The sequence below is a fragment of the Ambystoma mexicanum genome, chromosome 1q (genome assembly GCF_040938575.1).
Source record: "Ambystoma mexicanum isolate Mex_15411 chromosome 1q, UKY_AmexF1_1, whole genome shotgun sequence".
Lineage (NCBI taxonomy): Eukaryota > Metazoa > Chordata > Amphibia > Caudata > Ambystomatidae > Ambystoma > Ambystoma mexicanum.
The window spans coordinates 506,906,291-506,927,176 of NC_090922.1; the positions used below are offsets into that span (position 1 = coordinate 506,906,291).

Sequence of the window (20,886 nt, forward strand, 5' to 3'; positions counted from 1 at the left end):
CTTTTGTCCATGAAAGGGGAATCTGTCTAGACCTTCTGCAATGCTCAAAGAGCAGGGTGATGAACTAAGTCCATTCTGTGATGTTCTTTTTTAGGTCCATGTTTGAGAGACCATCTGGGCCCGGGGCGTTAGACGATTTTAACTTAGAGATAGCAATGGAGATGTCCACTTTCTCAGAAAGATCGATCCAAGGTTCGTGTACAAGCTTCTCCCTAGGGTGACTGATGGCACTTGGACTGGCGAAAAGTTCCGAAAAATAGTCAACCCACACAGCTTCCGGGACCGCATTGCTCATGCTGGAATCTGTGGTGGCTTTGGTTTTGTTGATCAAAGACCAGAAGTCAGCTGAGTTTTTTGATGTCAAAGCCCGCATCATGATCTCCGAGTCTTGCTGATAGAGTGCCGCTCTGCGACCCCTAATCCAAGATTTGTAGGATTTTAGGTTCTTAGCCCACTGATCCCAGGCTTCTTGCATGTTTGCTTTCCTTGCAGTTTTTCCTTCAGCTATTACATTGTCGTACTGATGCATGTAGGTAGCGTGTTTACGCTTTTTGGCTAGCTGCAGTGTCTGGTGCTCGATCAGCAGGGGAAGGTAATTCGGCCTTGACCCTGTGTCAGAGTTAGATGCGTGCCCCGCGTTTAACGCGTACTGAGCGGTTAGAGCTCTAACATTAGATGTAGTAAGGCGGAGCCGTGTTTGTTGCGGGTTGGTCTCGATCTCGGGCACATAACAGCCATGTACCATTGTAGAAGAAGCGCATTCTAAAATGAGCATATTGTGGTCACTCTCAGTTGTTCTGGCCACCTTGAAGTTGGAGATTTCTGGGATCAAGGCCTGTGATGTAAAAATGTAATCGAGCGTGGCCTGTGACTGCCCTCTTTCCCAGGTCGCAATATGGGGATTGGTTCCCAGGGTCCATGCCGCATTATGTAGCCTCCTGCTCGACATTAAATTCATCCAAGCGGTCCCTCTGAGTTCGGATTGCGCGGGACATGCGGTGTTGTGAGATGGACGTGAGGAGTCTGAACACTTAGCATTAAGGTCTCCGCAGAGTATTAAAAATGGGGTATTCCAATCCGTGAGTATGGCGTCAATAGTTTCTTCCATCTTCTGGCAGAAATCGGATGTCGTCGTTCTTTGCGGGTTCCAATAGGACGTTATAAGGGCGAGTGGTGGAGTGGAAGAGAGCTTACTCTGAGAGTGCTTATTTACCACCGACGAGTTCCAGTCGATGAGGACGGCCAACACCCCATAGGACCTTGTGATGGTCTTAGTAATTTTTAGGTCCGTTCCGGATCGCACGGCAATGAGTAATCCTGAAGATGGGCGACCCAGCAGACCCCTAGTAGCAGGGGAGATAACGATCTGATAACCGTCCATTGAGGGTTTCTCTTGGAGGCAGGTCTCTTGGAGACAAAAGATGTCGAACTGGCCCAAGTCAGGAGCGGTGTCTAGCGTAAGGTGGGCGTGCCCCCTAGTGTTCCATGAAGCCAGAGATAAAGTCTTCGAGAGAGGTGGAGACAGGGCTTCAATTGTTGACTGCTATTTAGACCTATTTGAGCTCATGACGACCTTTATCCAGTTCCATGGAGCGTCTGTAAACGAGACTTTTTTCGTGGGCTCTGTTACGGCGACCGGTCTCCTCTCAGACCGACTTTGAGTGTGGATGTTGTGGGCCTCAGATCTTAAAGAGGGCGAATTTTCTCTCAACAGTTTCCTCCTTGCATAGGTGCATAGAGGAGGTTTATTCGGACTCTGTCTGGTGTTTTCATAACGGAGTCGGGTGCGGGGCGGAGATGAAAGGGAGGCTTTATATGAACGTTGATACTTGTCTGACCTGCGTGTTAATCCTTGAGTGGTTGCCGCAGTTTGAGCTTGATAGTGGTTTAGGCCATAATCATCTGGATTCCTGTGGCTTGACGTGCTAAAGTGGGCTTTAAGTTCTTTTCTTCGAGCGTCGTGGTGGTACATCGGAGAAATAGCATGTCTTTTAAGTGGGTCTCGCCTTGCATGTGGATCGCTTTCTGCTGTCAAGGATTTCACTTCCGTAAGAAGAAACCCTGATCTCTTTAGTTCGTCTGTTGTTTGACGGGGCAAATCTTGGATTGCAGTTGCATAAATATGTAGAATGGCTTTAGCTTTCTTGTCCATATGATAGGGCTCAATCCACTTAAAGTCTTTGGATTTCAGTTTTTTAGACCAGTTATCGACGCTGTAATTTTCAAGACCGTTCTTCGATTCAGAATCATGTATTTGTCGTGAGAGGAGATTTGCTCGATTTTAAACAGGCGAGTGTCTTGGCTTCTAGGATTGGCCCGTATCGACTGACTATTAGATGGCACTGTAAGCATTGCCTGTAAGCCGAAACTATTGGCAAGGAAAGTGATGATAGAGGAGTGATGGCATGAGGGGAGATACGTGTTTGACTTGTTACCACTCGTGGACGGATCATGGCCCTGCTAGTCCCTATGGACATTCCCACCTACTACCTGTCCCTCGCTGCCCAAAACACAGAGCCCTGAAGAACCTGTGAGCTAGCGCCCTGCTTGTAAAGAGGTGTCATCATTATTCCCAAGCAATCTTTCGAAAGGTAATGGCTTAATTGCGGCAGTAAACTATCTCTTGGAGTAATAGTAATGTCTTAAGCAAATGTGCCTTCATTCACTTAATTTATAAGCAATAAAAGTGTCCTTGAATGTTTCCGATGCACTGCATTCTTGTTAAAAAAAAAGAAGAGGGGGGGAGTTTTGGCTCTCGTAAAGACATTAGCTGGCCATTTGCCAGGTACACCCATAATATGGCCAAGCACTAACATCATCCAACAAATGTTGCCACCTGCATGTCACATCCCTACTCAATGCTTACACCAAAGCTAAACCTGTTGGCTATGCCAATGCTTGTTTCAAAATGCTGCCACCCATGGTGTGTTGCTACATCAGCTGCTGTGGACAAGTTAATAATGAATAAAAGAGTGGGGAGGAGCCTGGGGTAGGCCACATATGCCCGGTGTCTGGGCTGCTCTAAAGCTCCTCCCGGAGATGGATGCTTGTGACGTGTCTCTGCTATATACCTACCCCTGATATCCGCACACTGGGTCATAGAGCCCAAGCACTTCATCGGCATCGTGTTCTTTGGGGAACATTCCCCCTTTCCCGTCTCTGAGCAGCTGTAACACTCAAGTCCGTTCGCATCTTCTGGGACAATTTCTGAGAAAGAAAGAAAGGACTGTCATGAAACGAGGTAATGAGAAATAGCCTACTAGGGGGGAAGAGAATGCGCGCGTACGTGCTTGTAAGCGTGTGTGCCTGTGCGTGCGTGCGTGCCAGGGGAGTGTCCCAACTGTGGACCAAGCTGAGAAGCGTGGAGGTCTGTACAGATGGTGCGGTTTGTGCAGGGGCCGGCCCTCCTTACCTGTGAACGTGCCACTGTTGCACTCTGAGCCGTTGCAGCACTTGGCATTAGCATAGTATGAGATGGACGACGCCCCACTGCTGAAGGCGGCCAGGCTCCCACAGGACCCACTCTTAGCACAGCCCTTCATCATCCACTTCATTTTCCCATCTGCGGGGAAAACAACACAGAGTCCCTTAGATCCTTCAATCGCCGGTCTCACCTCTGCATCACCACAGGCAAATAGCACACACACGAAGCCTGTGCATCTGAGTGGCACAGCGCTGTACCTTATTAGCGATCCTTTCAGGCGCATTGCCAGGAAGGAACGGGTGGCATAGCATGGCAGCTATAGCTTCAGAGTGGGCACATTTATAGCAACCCTTCCAGGAACACATAGACTATTAAAGGCGCTGCTGAGGTCTCTTTGGAGAGCGAAGCCAGACATCCCGGTGCAGCCGATTACGCACCAGCCATTTCGGCACCGCGTTGGCTGTTTCGCTGCAGCTCCTATTCAGGAGCGCCCTGTTGCCCACAGCTAACAGGGTGCATGTAACTGCCCGTGCCGGGATAGCACTGCTAACAGTAATATCCTGGCGCAGAGACCCATCTCCGCCAGGATATTAGTGTTTGCTTAAATATATTGCCAACTAAAGCATTCATAAATGCAGTGCTTTGGGGGACAGTATATTTAAGCCAAACACCACACGCTCAGTACATGTAACTGAAAAGGGTTCCGTGTACTGAGCACATAGGGTTTGGCTTAAATATGCAGTGACCCAAAGCACTGCATTTGATAGAGCTTTGGGTGACAATACATTTAAGCAAACAGTAATATCCCGGCACGTGGATATCCCACATGGTATCACATATGACATCACTGATGATATCACACATCACATGAGTGAGGTCACTGGCACAACAGGTCACGTGTGCAAGAAAGAGAGATGCAACAAGCGACAGTTGCTCTTGCTCATAGTCATTGAAAATGTCGATGGAATATAGGAGGGGTCTGCAGGCTTTGGATCGCCAGAGGTTTTCCATTACAAATTCCACTAGCCCTGCCCGGCATAGGCACTACTGGGGATCAATGGGAGTCATAAGTGATGTCATATGTGATATCATCCGTGATGTCATTTGGGTTGTGATCAGTGTGCATAGTGGCCGCGCAATGGGGACATCATAGTTAAGGTGGCACAGCTTCAGCACTTGACGAATTTCAGGGGTTTCGTGGCGTTAAATCAGCACCATAACGCCACTTCAAGTAACGTTTTTTCCCCAGAAATGTCAAGGGTTTTGTTGCATCAGATTGTTTCACTTTAACATCACTTTAACTAAATAGTTTCACTGAATTTCAAGGGTTTTGTTGCACTGAACTTATTTACCTTAACTGTCCCTTGGCTAAAGTTTGTCTTCACTGAATTTCAAGGGTTTGGTTATGCTGTACCCCCACCAACTGTAATCCTGTCTTTTTTTCTGATAACCTCTCGATGTCATATAATTTGTTATCAATATCAGGTTTATCAAGTAATCCTTCTTTTTTTTGTTCCACTAGATAAGCTTTGATTAGTAATGGTGTGTTCTGATGAGGACGAGCGAGGTGGGGTCAGTGGTGGACTGTGATCGGGAAAACTGAAGTTGTGTAGTTAGGAACTGGGACAAAGAAGAGTGAGGTGGATAGTTGGGGACTGTGATGAGGAATAGCAATGCACGATTAGAGGGGACTGTCACAAGGAAGACTGAGTTGGTATACAAATATACCTTACCCATTATTAACACAGAGCTCCTTTTAAGGACTACCTATAAATATGAATGTTTTTTTCTCCAAAATAATACTCATATCGAGTACTCCAAAAGTACTAGGACGAGGGACGTGCTGACAGGAGATCTAGATTGATTAAGCAATACAACCCAAGGAGGAGGGCATTACTTTTGAGGTAATGCCCCGGGGAAGCAGTTAGAAGCCTGAGTGAAGCAAGGGCTTTACCGTGAGCCCCAGGGCATAACCACATCGGTTATGCCCAGCTCTAAGGGTTTTATTGCTTTTAGTACCGTGGCACATTGTACCAGGGTACTAATAGTGTTTTTATCACAAGCTGAAAAAGTGTGTGTTTTCTGTTTCTCGGCTTTTGATAAAACTACAAAAAATGATGGCTACCTTGGATCAGGGAGAAGGGAACTACTCATAGTCCCTTCTCCCTTTCCATGGTGGCCATTCGGAAGTCACAGATGCACCAGGAACACTACTGTTCTTGTCGCCAGAGAGGAACAACGCAGCATAAGGTAAGTGGGTAGGCGGTGGGGGCTTTAAAAATGTGAAAAGGGGCACAGGCAGCACACTTACATATGATATGATCTGATTTGGCATTTATAACGCGCCTGTACACAAGTGTTTCTAGGCGCGACAAGACAAGGAGGGGGAAACAAGGGAGGACAAAATAACGATCTTACTAGGTCTTGTGTCATTCAGATTGCGTAAGTGTGGGGAAGAAGAAAGGGGAGGAGTGCCAGGGGAGAGGGGAAGAGGGAAGTGCAGCTAAGTCACAAGTACAGCCAGCCGGTGGCTGATAAGCGCAGAGAGAAGGGATTGTAGGGTTGCAGATACAGACCCGTAACTGCTGGGGAGCCGGAGGCATTGCGAGGGCAACTGGACATGCAGGAGCCTGGGTCCGAGTTCAGAGGGTGACCAGTGTGCAGAGCATTCAGGTGCATCAGCATGGGGGAGGAAGAGAGAACGCGCAAGTGAAAAGGAAGGTCATGAGTTGCTTCCGGAACCAAAGGTGGTTCTGCTCAAGTTTGAGAGAGGCAGGGAGGCTGTCCCAGAGGGAGGCCCCAGCCGAGGAGATAGATCTGCCCCCAACTCTCTGCTTGGAGAAGCATCTAACCCTCAGAGAGTTGGAAGTGGATGACTGGAGTGCTCGAGAAGGAAGATGTTTTGGAAGAGAAAGTTGGAGGTAGAGCGGGCCCAGTCCCAAGAAAGCCTTGTGGACAATGCAGAGGGTCTTGAAGTTGATCCCTGCAGCCACAGGGAGCCAGTGAAGAGATTTCAGAGCTGGAGAGATATGATCCATGGGCTTGAGGCTAAGGACAAGTCTTGCAGTCCTGTTCTGGATAAATTGTTACGATTGAAGAGTAGAGGCAGGAAGATTTAGAAACAGGCTGTTGCCATAGTCCAGCCTAGAGAGGAGCAGAGCTCTGGAGACAGTGAGCTTCTGGGGGAAAGTGAGAAAAGGCTTAATACCTTTTTACATGATTCCCAGCGAGGGAAGATGGTGGCCTCCCGCTCTGAGGATGCTCAGAGCGGAGTCCTTACTGTTGTAGTAAAGTCCCCATTTGGAGGCTTCTAATTGGCTGGGAGGCTGCCACACCCCGCTAGCTGGAAAAGAATGAACAATATCTATATCTTTGACTCTTGAGATTGAGAATTAACAAAAAGTTTAAAGATATAAAGACAGTATGTGAATCGGACAGTCATAATGTTACGAATTATTAAGACAATACTGAGACGAGCAACACTACATTGAACAACAATGCAGATCGAGAACCACGTATACACCCAATGAAATAAAAACTGCATCTTGATCTTCCAATAACTTAATTTTATGTGAAGGAAGAATGTAACCACTACAAAGATATTGATCATTATACTCTCTTTTGGAAGAATTTCAACAAAAACAGAGAAAAAAAACAGACTATTTTCTGCTCCCTCCCCCGATTCACGGCTACAAAAATTCTGCAAACGGATTGGCCTGTGGGCACATGCATTGCATGAAATTTGAGAGCTAATTGGCTCATAGAGGAACAGATTGCAAATCACATATATATTATGCAGAAATCTTTACATTTCCTCATTGCTTGGGAGACAACTTCAGGTAGACACAGTGAACACTTTGTCTACTAATTTGCTCAATGGCACTATTTCATATCCAAACCTTTTCCCTTTGCGTTTTCCCTCTGTTGCACTTTGTTTCTGTCTGTTTTATATTCATTTTTTGTTTTTTATTCCCTTCATAATGATTTTTTATCCTTTTTCTTTTATTATTTTTGATTATTTTCTGGAGATAGCGACACACCATCCTGAGTTACCCTTCAGTGATGAAGAGATCAGCCTTGTCCCTGTCCCTGAAGACCCAGAAGGCATTGAGGGGGTAGAGCAGCCAGCTCCACCCACGAAATACCACCACAGGAGCACCTTCCCCGTGCTGGCATTACTTTAAGGTGCCTAAAGACACTCCACATCAAGAAGGGGCAGTGTACATTTTGCAGCAAGGTTCGAAGGAGAAGATTTTCTATTGATCCTGCACAAAGCCTTGGAACCACAGCGTTCATCCACCACCCGATCCATTACCGCTGGCAGCAAGTGGATTAATGTTTCAGGAGCAGGTTCTGGCAACAGGCAATCCGCCTCAGTTGCCCCCTGCCACCCACTGCCGGACTTGCAACACCTCAGGAGGAAGCAGAACGAACATCTCCAACTGTGTCATCTGCTGGACCTCTTCCATCAGCTTCACCCGGAGCCAATGATGGGCGCGTCGCCTCTTCTGCACCAGCGTTGAACCCTCCACACCAACCCAATGCAGGTCTCCAGTAGGTGGTGTTTTCACCTGCAGGAAGTGCCAAATGCCGACAGCACTATATGCAACAACGTTTGAGAATGCCTGGGTGAATCATGGGCGAAAATGTCAATAGCATTTTTGAGAGATTTTTTAATCCCATTTTCAGGTTTGTTTTTACTTGACAGTTAATTTAAGATAACTTGTAAAAACACAAAATGGTCTTCTTTCCACCCATCCTTCCTACATCGACCCCCCCCCCATCCCCTCCTTAACACCAAAATGTTAGACAGTGGTAGCGTTTGTTATTTACAGTGCCCTGAAACCAACAACACTGTCTGTAACAGAGACCGCTATATCAACCCAGCCAAAAGCACTTGCTATTTATCTCTGCGTGTGTACGGTCATCAAATTGTCAGGGTAAAGACAGAGCAAGAGACCTGTTGGGTCTGCATTGTTTGAGCAGACCTTGGATGGGCCCAACTAGGCTGTTAATATTCATGATATGTAATTACCATTTCAGAGTGAAGACCGAGCTGGGGAGTGCTTGCAGTGACTGGGGACGCTAGTTGGGCCTCGTTCTCTTCATCTCACTGCCTCCACGTATCTCTGTAGGAAAATAGCAGAGACCACCCCCAGCACGAGGACGCGAGCCAGGCTCACTGTGACCTGGTGACCTCATCTTCCAGCCACACGCGATGATGGGCATTCCAGCAGATGTGGTGAGAGAGTGGCAGACCCTGGGTGGCAGGAACTCAAGAGGGCACATCTATAGGGCAGCCCCCAGTCTCCAGTAAACCTGCGTAGCCCCCCCTGGGGCATATCCTGGTCTGCAGCTATTCCCCCCCCCCCCGCCGCCACATGTGCAGCCATTTCACGACCCCATGGCCCCCGCACTCCACCACTGAGCTGCTCTACAACCTCCTTACAACGAGTACATACCCCTCTCAGGCCCACGTGGCCTTCTCCGTCAGGCAGTACACACTGTGGTTGCAGCCCCCAACCACCCCCCCCCCCCCCCACTGCATGCACAGAATCGCAGCCCATCTGCACCTCCCACACCTCAGGGCGTGCTCTGATCTGTGCAATAGATCCACCTTTGTCCATATCCTCCGAAACAAGACGGGAGGGACTGTGTGGGTTGGTGAGTGTACAGAATTTCCATGTGCTGCTCATTCATTGCCAAGGTCAAGTATGTGCATTTCGCACACAGATTGGCATTTCCATTTCCAATCCATTTGTATTTGGCGTGAGGGTGTTTGGACGTGGCTGCAGTGTCAGCCACGTACAAATGTCCCTCGCGCCAAATTGACAGCGCCAGAAAGGCTTCTGTGCCAAAATGGGCGTGCCGAACTGGCCACCGCGCCGAAGCGGTCGCGCCAAACGGCCCGCGCCGAAACGGCGGCGCCAAAAAGGGGTGTACTGTGTGAGAGATGGAATCCTCCTATTTATAGGACAACAGCGCCACCGCGAGGTGAGAACTAATAAATGGAGCATAACAGTCGGGCCCGACTTGACAGTGAAATCTAGGACTTCAAAATCATCGGATCGTCCAGGGCATAGTGGGAATTTCAGCGGCTGCCTCAGCGAGTTCCTCAATATGGGAAAGACAATGCATTGACGTTGCAGCAAAGTTGCAGGAAGAGAGAAAAATAGCGAAGCATACCAGAAACGTTTGGCTGCGAAATTAGATCGCTGGATTGCCCGTACGGTGTAGCTGAGAATGTTCATGCACTTTCACACAATTAAAATACACTTTCTAGGGCTTAGGCTGTTGACTTTGGCTTCAGGAGACCCAAGTTTTAATTTTGGCTTCCCCGGCTGACCAAAATAGTGCGATCCCTAGAAATTCACTTAATGTTTTCCTTCTGTTGCCTTTGAGAAGTGCTCTGTTAAATCACACAGTGCTTGGCTCTTCAGACCGCCATGCCCATGATCTTGGGCACATTCACTTGTAAGCAGCACAGCGAAGGGCTAACCTTGCCCTGCACCGTTCAGCAATGGAACCTGGGTTCTTGTCAGGGATGCGGGTCTCTTCAGGGTAGGGTAAACCCTCCTCCTGGTGTTGCCTTTGTTGAACTGCACAGCTGGCACAAGGCATTTTTATAAAAACCTCTGTTATGGAAGAAGGCAGTGTGGTTTGTTGCAGTGCATGACACACGTGAATCATTTTGTTGGTAGACATTATGTCCAATATTCACATTAAGAGAAATCATGTCGGTATATTAGCATCAATCATGTCAGTCCGCATGTGTTTCGTGCCACAACACGGCCTTCTTCGGGACTGAGTAACTATTTTATACTGGTGTTTGCCAGCGTACGGGCCGACTAATGGAAGCGCCATGAAGCACCTTTGACATTCAAGCACTTACTCTAGAAACACTAGCACAAAACGATTACCGAGTCCTGAAGAAGCGCAGTTCTATGGCATGAAACACATTTAAGGAGTAACTCATCCAACTTGGCCCTCACTCTAAAGAGAAACATCTTTGCTCTTCCCACCCACTCTTGGCTCATCTCTGGTGGCATTTTCTGCGAGTCAGGGGGTAATAATCCATTTTAACGCTCTGCATCCATCACTCAAAATGGAGGCCGCAGATTGCTTAGAACTAGGTCTACTGTCATTATTAGTTGGGCGTGTGGGGAGTAGCTTATTATTGAAGAAGGCGTACAACATGTGGCCAAGTTTGCGACGGAAACTATAGGTGAATAGTTATTTATTCACAGCTGAACTTCCACGTTTGGTGCGAAAGCTTCTTACAAACAATGCATGGCAGTCCCGTGCATATTAATGGTTGGGTCCTGCTTTGCCTATTGGGCTTGTGCTAGGCCATCATAGGCGTGTTCAGCAGAGCCAGCTACCTGAATAATGTTAGATGTTTGGCTGCCTACCTCCTAGAACCTGGGGAAAGTGTCATTTGCAGATCGCTCTGTGCAACTTGCGGGTCAGCGGTTGGAAGCCTGCTGGGACTGGGCAATCTTGTGTCATTCCAAGGACGGGCAGTTCAGTGTATACGGCTGGATGCAGGATTAGTCAATACTATGGTGAGGCAATAACGTAAGGCTCTGGCCCCTCGAGATGATAGCTCAATACCAACGTGCTCGCCGTGGAAGTAAGACGACACAGAGCAACACAGGTTCGATCCCCAGGACCGCGCTTAGAAACCTCTGGGCATTACGCGCGTAATAAATAACCTATCATATCATATCCCCAAGGGATGACATACCTCCGTTGAGCGAGCCCGCAATGGACATCTCGACGCAGCGGCTCTCGCCAGCGCTGCAGCGCAGGTGTGGTAAATTGCTCCCGGCACAGAGGCTGGGGCTGCCGTTGCAGGCCAGGCAGTCCAGTTCCCCGGGCAAGTCGACGTCTTGAGCTAAAAAAAAAGAAAAAAACATGAGAAGAATGAACGAAAAAGTGTATGGAGGCCCAGTAAGAGCCCTCTGTTCCATTGCAGAAGAAGTCTGGACAGCAGGGTGCCAGGCAGTGTACCAGGGGAGTTGCTAGGTCTGAAAAAGACCCATGGCTAAGCTAATGTCGGAACCGTTGGGACTGGGGGCTAGCTAGCCTTTTGGGTGTAGATCCTGAGATTCTATCCGGGGCCACAACCAAAAGACCAGGGGCTATAGCCCCTTTAGCCCCCCCTAGCAACGCCTCTGCAGTGTACCCCCGGGCTCGCCCGCTCCCAAGCCCATCACCTCCACAGATTAATTGCCATCCCTGTCATCGTGGGGAGGGACACGGTAGGGACCTTCAGTGGGTGATGAAATGCACCTGCACCCTGGAAAAAGGACCCTTGAGCCCAGTCGCGCCTGGAGATGGTGCGAACCTTTCTCGGGCCCGCCCGCTCCCAAGCCGATCACCTCCACAGATTAATTGCCATCCCTGTCATCGTGGGGAGGGACACGGTAGGGACCTTCAGTGGGTGATGAAATGCACCTGCACCCTGGAAAAAGGACCCTTGAGCCCAGTCGCGCCTGGAGATGGTGCGAACCTTTCCCGGGCCCGCCCGCTCCCAAGCCCATCACCTCCACAGATTAATTGCCATCCCTGTCATCGTGGGGAGGGACACGGTAGGGACCTTCAGTGGGTGATGAAATGCACCTGCACCCTGGAAAAAGGACCCTTGAGCCCAGTCGCGCCTGGAGATGGTGCGGACCTTTCCCGGGCCCGCCCGCTCCCAAGCCCATCACCTCCACAGATTAATTGCCATCCCTGTCATCGTGGGGAGGGACACGGTAGGGACCTTCAGTGGGTGATGAAATGCACCTGCACCCTGGAAAAAGGACCCTTGAGCCCAGTCGCGCCTGGAGATGGTGCGGACCTTTCCCGGGCCCGACCCGCTCCCAAGCCCATCACCTCCACAGATTAATTGCCATCCCTGTCATCGTGGGGAGGGACACGGTAGGGCCCTTCAGTGGATGATGAAATGCACCTGCACCCTGGAAAAAGGACCCTTGAGCCCAGTCGCGCCTGGAGATGGTGCAAACGTTTCCCGGGCCCGCCCGCTCCCAAGCCCATCACCTCCACAGATTAATTGCCATCCCTGTCATCGTGGGGAGGGACACGGTAGGGACCTTCAGTGGGTGATGAAATGCACCTGCACCCTGGAAAAGGACCCTTGAGCCCAGTCGCGCCTGGAGATGGTGCGAACCTTTCCCGGGCCCGCCCGCTCCCAAGCCCATCACCTCCACAGATTAATTGCCATCCCTGTCATCGTGGGGAGGGACACGGTAGGGACCTTCAGTGGGTGATGAAATGCACCTGCACCCTGGAAAAAGGACCCTTGAGCCCAGTCGCGCCTGGAGATGGTGCGAACCTTTCCCGGGCCCGCCGGCTCCCAAGCCCATCACCTCCACAGATTAATTGCCATCCCTGTCATCGTGGGGAGGGACACGGTAGGGACCTTCAGTGGGTGATGAAATGCACCTGCACCCTGGAAAAAGGACCCTTGAGCCCAGTCGCGCCTGGAGATGGTGCAGACCTTTCCCGGGCCCGCCGGCTCCCAAGCCCATCACCTCCACAGATTAATTGCCATCCCTGTCATCGTGGGGAGGGACACGGTAGGGACCTTCAGTGGGTGATGAAATGCACCTGCACCCTGGAAAAGGACCCTTGAGCCCAGTCGCGCCTGGAGATGGTGCGAACCTTTCCCGGGCCCGCCCGCTCCCAAGCCCATCACCTCCACAGATTAATTGCCATCCCTGTCATCGTGGGGAGGGACACGGTAGGGACCTTCAGTGGGTGATGAAATGCACCTGCACCCTGGAAAAAGGACCCTTGAGCCCAGTCGCGCCTGGAGATGGTGCGAACCTTTCCCGGGCCCGCCGGCTCCCAAGCCCATCACCTCCACAGATTAATTGCCATCCCTGTCATCGTGGGGAGGGACACGGTAGGGACCTTCAGTGGGTGAGGACCCTTGAGCCCAGTCGCGCCTGGAGATGGTGCGAACCTTTCGCTTTGTGTTTATAGTGAAAAACCTTCATGTGTTCAGAACAAAAATGCGCTTTGTGTTCTGTGCGATTGACTGTAAATGTATGATTGGCAAACACAAATATTGGTAAAGGTGTTTTGTGAGAAGCACGCCAGTGGCCGCGGTATGCACCTTCATGTTTGAAGAAAGGCGCTGCATGAACCTTATCCATAACTAAATAAATAAATGTTTAAGTATCAGAGTCATGGCTTAGCAGGAGAAAGAACGATGTCAATGGTGTAGGAAGAACAGCTGTGGCTGAAGCCCACGGACTCGCTCCAGCGGCGCCCACTGGACAGCATCGCCCCCAGCCCAGGATCTCCCTCCCGGTCAGAGCCTGGTATGAATTGGACTAAGCGCTGGGTGGGATGACACTGCTCCTTGCTTTGGCGAAGCGCGCGCCCTCAGTGGCTTTCATACTTATTAAGCTACACGGTCGCAGCCGAGACTCCAGTAGTTCACTAAGGAAGAGCACTTTTGGGATGGCTTATACTTTCCTGCTAATCAACCACGCTTCATAAAACTTTCCCCCAAAAAATGTAGACTGACGCTGAATTTCTTGGGAACGTTTGTTGTAGGCGCTTCATCCAGGGCTTGGGGGCGGGGGGATGTTTTAAGTGATAAGAATGTTCCCAAACTTTCCCTTTTCCCTTTGCTTCTCCACAGACAACAAAATAAATGTGTTTGGTCTACAGCCCCTACCTCTGGACTGGTTCACTCCAAACTTTCGCGAGTGGACTTGCTGTACCGTGATTGTGCTTTCCCAAATGTAGTGTATTTATGCCCAACGTTTTCTTGTACACGTGCCTAAATGTAGCCAAAAACGGTCGGCTGTATCTAGGTTTGTCTTACTAAATCCGGGGACTCACATATAACTAAGCCAGCTGGCTACCTGAGTCTCTCGTTTAGATCAAGGTCCACAGCCTCCCGCCCAGGGAACCCGGAACCAATGCCCCCGACACAGCAAGGGGTAATCGGATTGGCTCTCTGAAAGAAAGCTAATGTAGATTACCCCTGCTATCTGCGCAGGGAGTATTAATTCTATTAAAGACTAGGAGGCGAGCATTATGCTTCATCTTCCTTTATTTCTACTCTTCAGCAGTTCAACAAACATGTACAACAAAATCCTGAAAAGTGTCTTAAAACTAACAACTTTTTTTTTTTTTTTTTTTATCAAAACTACAAAATCCATGATCCTCTGTAGTCCATGCACCCTCCACCAGTCACAATCCACTTCCTGTGCCTGGACTCCTCCTCTGCTTTTACTCGCTCTGAAAGTCTCTAACTGATCCTTGACAACTGTGCGAAGGCTCTCTTGGACTTTTAACTTAATCGCTGCAAATGCTCTGGGCTCCTGACTCTCTCTGCTCTGTCTTCACCCTCAGTTATTCTTCTGATCCTCTCCTATGAAAAAGAGCAACAAAAGATTATGATAGGGTGGTGCCAACGTCTCGTACTGATACATAATAAATCATCGCCATTGTATACTTAGTACCAGACTCGGGTGGGAATTTAATGCTCGCCTCCTAGTCTTTAATAGAATTAATACTCCCTGCGCAGATAGCAGGGGTAATCTACATTCTATGACAAGACTGGAGGCGAGCATTATGCTTGTTCAAAGCTTACCCAACACCATATCTGCTAAACTTTCCGCTGGCTTAAAATAAAATTCTTTAAACGTCCTCTCGCTTGACCAATCTGCTGCCAGCATTATCTCACTCAAAGGCACTCCTGCTCTCACGGCGGACGAGGCCATGGCCCCCCTCACCGAATGAGCTCCATACGTGCTCACATTCAAACCTGCTGCATGCATAACCTCCTTGACCCATCTTGCGATGGTAGCCGATGCAACTGCGTGATAGGGCTTCCTGCGCGCTATTAATAACTGAGTATTATTCGCTGCTCTATGCTCTGCCGTTCTATTCTCGTACTCCTTAATGCATCGTGCCACGCACCATTTCGAATTACTCGGGAAATACGGATAATGTACCGTAGACGTCCCTGTCTTGGTCCTTCTGACTATGGAGAATGTAACTCCCTCCGGCCCGAAGGATCGTCTGTTAACTTCTAGTGCTCTCACGTCCGATACTCTTTTGCAGGAGATCAAGCATAGCAGCATCGCTAGCTTTCCGGATAATTGCTTAAGCGAGAGATATTTATTGGTCGGCCAACTCGCTAGAAGACGCAGTACTGTAGACACCTCCCATGTCGTGGTATACCTGGGTTCCGGTGGCGCTTTGAATCTAGCTCCTCTGATGAGCCTCACCACCGCCGGATGTTCCCCTGCCGGGACGCCCTCTAATGGCATGTGACCCGCAGAAATCGCCGATCTGTACACTCCTATAGTACGGAAAGCTCTCCCGCTCTGTAATAAGTTCGCTAGAAAGTTCAGAATCTCCACTACAGGTGCTGAAACGGGATGAACACCTCTGTTCTTGCACCAGCTTGTCCATTTTGCCCAAGCTGAGTCATAGCTCCTCCTAGTGGATGGGGCCCAGGATTCCGCGATAAGCTGCGCAGCCTGCGCCGAAATTCCTGGCAAGGCCCACCGTTTCCGGATATCCTGCACGCGACTAGCGGGAGTGTCCCTCTCGCTCTCAGAGGATGACACGACCCAGCTGGGTCCATGAGTAGTCGCTCCTCGTCGGGGAGGACTCTCGGAATGTCCCACACTAGTTCCATTAAGGTGGGGAACCACACCTGAGACTTCCATAATGGTGCTACTAATACCAATTCTGCTTTCTCCCTCCGACATTTCGCCAATACTCTGCTCAACATCGCGAAGGGGGGAAAAGCGTAATGCGGACCTCCTATCCACTCTTGTAGGAACGCGTCTGTCCCCAGCGCTCCCGGATCCAGCCTCCAGCTGAAATATTTGCTCCTCTGCGTATTGAGCCGGGAAGCAAACAGGTCTACTTGTAATGGTCCCCATCTCGTGTCCAGTCTCTGAAACACTGCTGGATCCAGTCTCCAATCGCTGGAATCCGTCAGGTACTGAGAGTTCCAATCTGCTACTACGTTCAGTGTTCCTGGCAGGTACTCTGCTGTCACCGACGTCCCTGATTGTAGGCAGAAATGCCACAGGTCCTTCGCTAACTCTGCGAGCATCTTGGATCTCGTACCTCCCAAATGGTTGATGTAGCGCACTGCTGAAATGTTGTCCATCTTCAGCAGGACACAAGATTTCACTCTTTCTTTCGTAAAGGCTTTGATCGCGAATGATCCTGCCAGGAGCTCTAGGCAGTTTATGTGTAGACGAAGCTCCTCTTCGCTCCACTTGCCTCCGGTCTGTAAAGACCCACATCTGGCTCCCCAGCCTTTCCGACTGGCATCTGATTCTATTATCAAATCCGGTCTGTCTCCGAATATGGCTCGCCCATTCCAAGCGTCCATATTCTTTAACCACCATTCTAGTTCTGTAATCGAGTCCTGATCCAGCGGCACTTGTTGATGGTACCTCAGACCTAGCTGCAGATGCTTTATTTTCAATCTCTGCAGTGCACGGTAGTGCAGTGGCCCCGGAAAAATGGCCTGGATAGATGCTGCTAGAAGCCCAACTATTCTCGCTAATGTCCTGAGGGATACTTGTTGCTTCTCTAAGCATACTCTGATCTCTCTCTTGATGTCTCTCATCTTCCGAGCTGGAAGCTCTAAGGTCGCCTTCTTGGTGTCTAGAATGAATCCCAGGAAGTCTAACCTCTGTGCTGGTACGGTATCTGACTTTTCCGTGTTCACTAGAAATCCTAGTGAAGTCAGAAGGTCCTGCACCCATCTCGTTTGGTATACTAATACCTCCCGGTCTTCTGCCAGTAGCAGGAGATCGTCCAGGTAAATAATAAGCCTTATTCCTTTCTCCCTGATCGCTGCCGATACTGGCTTCATTAGCTTTGTAAATGCCCATGGTGCCGAAGCAAGACCGAATGGCATCGATTTGAATTGCCAGAAACGACTTCGCCAGCGAAAAGCTAGAAATGGTCTGTACTCCTCTAGAACGGGTACCGTGAGGTAAGCGTCCTTTAGATCTAGACGCGTCAACCAATCTCCTTCTCTTAGGGAGTCTCTGAGCTGATGGACGCCTTCCATCTTGAAGTGCCGATATATGATCCAGCCATTCAGCTCCTTGAGATTTATCACCGGGCGTACTTTCTCCTTCCTGTGCACTAGGAACATATTGCTCACAAACTTCGGGGCTGTCTCGCATTTCTCTATCGCCTGCTTGGTCACTAGCTGCGCTATCTCGCTGTCTAGCCATGCTTGTTCCGCTTGCGCTAATCTCTGGATCCGCGGTTCGTATCGCTGCACTGGGGTCTCTATAAAATCTAGATGCAGACCGCTGACGGTCTGCCGTATCCAGGAATCGCTTGAAAGCTTGCGCCAATTCTCTAAATATCTGCGCGTCCTCCCCCCTACTGGGGGATACATAATCGCTCTCACCTGGCGTAAATCCTTGACCTCTTCCCGATCCTCTGGACCTTCGGCCTCTTGGGAATCTCCCCCTGGATGGGAAAAAGGTGTCTTGGCTCTTGTTCTCCCAGTATTGTGCCCTGGTGTTCTGAGGTCTTCTCCCTCCTTGGTAGCGACCGGCAGCGCGACCTCTGTAGCGGCCGGTCCCTCCAAAAACTCTGCTGGGGAATATCTTGCGAATAGATGTTTGGGCCTTCTCTAGTGATGCGAATGTTCCTACGAACCGGCCCATCTCCTTCCCGAAGGTCTCTCCGAATAGGAGGCCTTGTGCGCCTTACCCTGCTTCATATGACGATAAGTCGCTCAATTTTGAGTCTATCTTGAGCAATAGGCCCTTCCTTCTCTCTGCCGCGATGGCACAATTCGCGTTCCCAAGCAGGCAGACGGCTCTCTGAGCCCACCCTGCGAGGGCTTCCGGATCAACCTCTTCACCCGTGTCCTTCGCCCTCTCTGCGAGGTCCATGATTTTTGCGAGCGGACCAGCTAAATCTAGTAACTTCTCCTGACAGGACTTCCAGGATCTATCAATCCCCTTCCGGGGATCCTTACTGGCCTTGGCTACAAAAGTCAGCATTTTTGGGTCGAGCTCCGGTGCTTCCGCCACCTTTCCTGGCAAATCAGGGCGCGGGCACTCTGCCCGTAGGCGCTGTCTCACTTCCTTGTCTAGTGGCTTGCGTAATCTTGCCGCCATATACTGGGTCACTCGGGGGGATGGTTGCCGCTCGGTGGACCTCGGATTATGAATGCTGTCTGGGTCGAACATATCCTCCTCGTTTTCTACGAGGTGTTTCTCCTTCCTCGCTTTCTTGCCCCCACTGGGTCTAGGCCAGTCATCTTCCTCGCCTTCTTCATCTCCTAAAGAGCCTTGCTCATCTACTAGCTCTTCCTCCGAGCTAAGGTCCTCTCCCATATTGTCTTCCCCTGGAGCGGGGGTCGTGAGGTTCGGCACTGCCTGCTTTTGTAGGTACGCTTCTTTAAGCTTAGCGAAAGCGTCAGGCACCTCCGAGGCCTTTTCTATCGCCTCCTCATATGAGCCCCGGGGGTCGTCAGAGGATTTTCTCTTTAGGGCTTGTTTACTCCCCTTCTGCCCTTCATTCAAGGGTTCTGTGGGCGTGCGTTTATCCGCTTTGGTGCTGGTCTTTGGCTGGGAGAGTATAGCCTCTAACGTCTCCAGCCTCTCTTGTAGGGGTCTCACCCCTTCCGCCACTGCATCTATAAGAGAGCTACCCAGCACTTGCTTGAAGCTGGCAGCGAGGTCCTGGGATTGCTCCTCCTCACTCCACTCAAAGTCTGACATGTTCCTTTGTGCTGTGTGCCTAAAATACCTGGGACAGGTGTCTTAGCACGCCCACTCTCTCTTATGATGTTATTGTTTTTTTTTTTTTTTTTTTTATATATGTGGCTGCACCTTTGTCTTTTTTCAGCCCTCCGGCCACCAATCCACTTTCAACTCTCCAACTGCCTCTTGGCAGCGTAGGGCTCCAATGCCCGAGTCTTCCAGCTCTTGCTGTTAAGTTCTATACACGGTGCTGAGGTCCGTGTCCCAGCTGATCGAGCTGCGCGCGATCGTCTGTTCGCTAGACTCCTTTCTCATACTAGTTGGAGTCGGGAGGAAAAACTCAGTGTCCACGAACGCTGGCGAAGGTAATAAGCCTTCGCCGCTTCGCGATGACGCTACGCGCCTCAGCGCGTGTAGGCTCCGCCCACCCGCGGGTGGGGGCTATGTTGTTGGAGCGAGCCGCTCCGCGCTTCACGCGCTAGCTCCGCCCACCCGCGGGTGGGGGCTATGCTGATGAGGCGATCCGCCTCACGCTTTGCGCTCTGACTCCGTGCGCGACCTGCCTATTGCTCGTGAGGCTGACCGAGCCCCTGAAGTGTCGGGTATACGGCACGGGGCCGTCAGCCTCACGGCGGTCCCTATAGATCAAGGGAATTCCCTGGGGCCCCGCCGATACCCACTCGGCGACTGCTCCTGTATTAGGGAGAATTTCAAGCTTGACGCGCTCGCGCGTAGTGTGACATTTGCGGTGAAAACGTCTCTAAACTAATTATCTCACGTTCCCCTTGCAAACCACACTCAACATCTGATCTTTCCATCTACAGTTCCTCTCTTCAGTCAGCCCATATATCCACAGACATTCGGAGAGGAAAGGAAATAGTACTTATCTGCTTGAAGAGCAGTAAAAGAAGAGGAGGAGTCCAGGCACAGGAAGTGGATTGTGACTGGTGGAGGGTGCATGGACTACAGAGGATCATGGATTTTGTAGTTTTGATAAAAAAAAAAAAAAAAAAAGTTGTTAGTTTTAAGACACTTTTCAGGATTTTGTTGTACATGTTTGTTGAACTGCTGAAGAGTAGAAATAAAGGAAGATGAAGCATAATGCTCGCCTCCAGTCTTGTCATAGAATCTGGTTGGTGGCTGAGGCAAAACAATTTTGCGGGGCCACCATTTTGTCCCGCAGATATTTTGTGGATCCATCCAGAACAAATGCTGCAAACAAATTAAAATGGGGGCCTATTGCAGCCCTCTTGGAATTGCTCTAACACTAGGGACAGTAATGCGGTGGGGAGGTGGGGGGCGCGAGATGAGGGTGAAAGCCCAGATGTACAATATGTCTCCAAAAATTAAAATAAATGCTAATCAGACGTGGTGTTCCATGCACCACCACGTGGGTCCGGTGGCTACTAGTGACCCATGAACTTGTCCAGTGGCCCCCAGTGGTCACTTTCTGGGGCTTGGGTAGCCGAAGACACAGCAACCACTGGCCCTTTTGGGGACAATCTCGCCACTTCAGGAGCCTGGGGCAGGTCTGTGGCATAGCCATTGGCTGCTCTGGGAGGTTAGGAGGGGCCTCTGGTACCACTGGCCCCTTTATGTGGTTTGAGGGGATTAGGGGTTGCCAAGGGCCATGCAAGTCACTGGACATGGCCTTTTCTCGTCGGGAGTAAGTGGGACACTAGCCATGGCTGCAGGCGAGGGCAACTGATCCGTATGTGTCCCTTT

At 50.2% G+C, this 20,886-nt stretch overlaps 1 protein-coding gene across 2 annotated transcripts in view; it reads right to left on the reverse strand.

The window, feature by feature from the left end:
* LOC138529997 (urokinase plasminogen activator surface receptor-like) overlaps window positions 1-20,886 on the reverse strand; it is a 91,117-nt gene that overhangs the window by 19,772 nt on the left and 50,459 nt on the right. For both annotated transcript variants that reach the window (XM_069640876.1, XM_069640875.1), the window contains 3 exons: window positions 11,172-11,321; window positions 3,413-3,562; window positions 3,076-3,207 (listed from right to left, as the gene is read on the reverse strand). In XM_069640876.1, coding sequence (XP_069496977.1) covers window positions 3,076-3,207; window positions 3,413-3,562; window positions 11,172-11,321 — 432 coding nt within the window. The remainder of the gene's footprint in view (window positions 1-3,075; window positions 3,208-3,412; window positions 3,563-11,171; window positions 11,322-20,886) is intronic.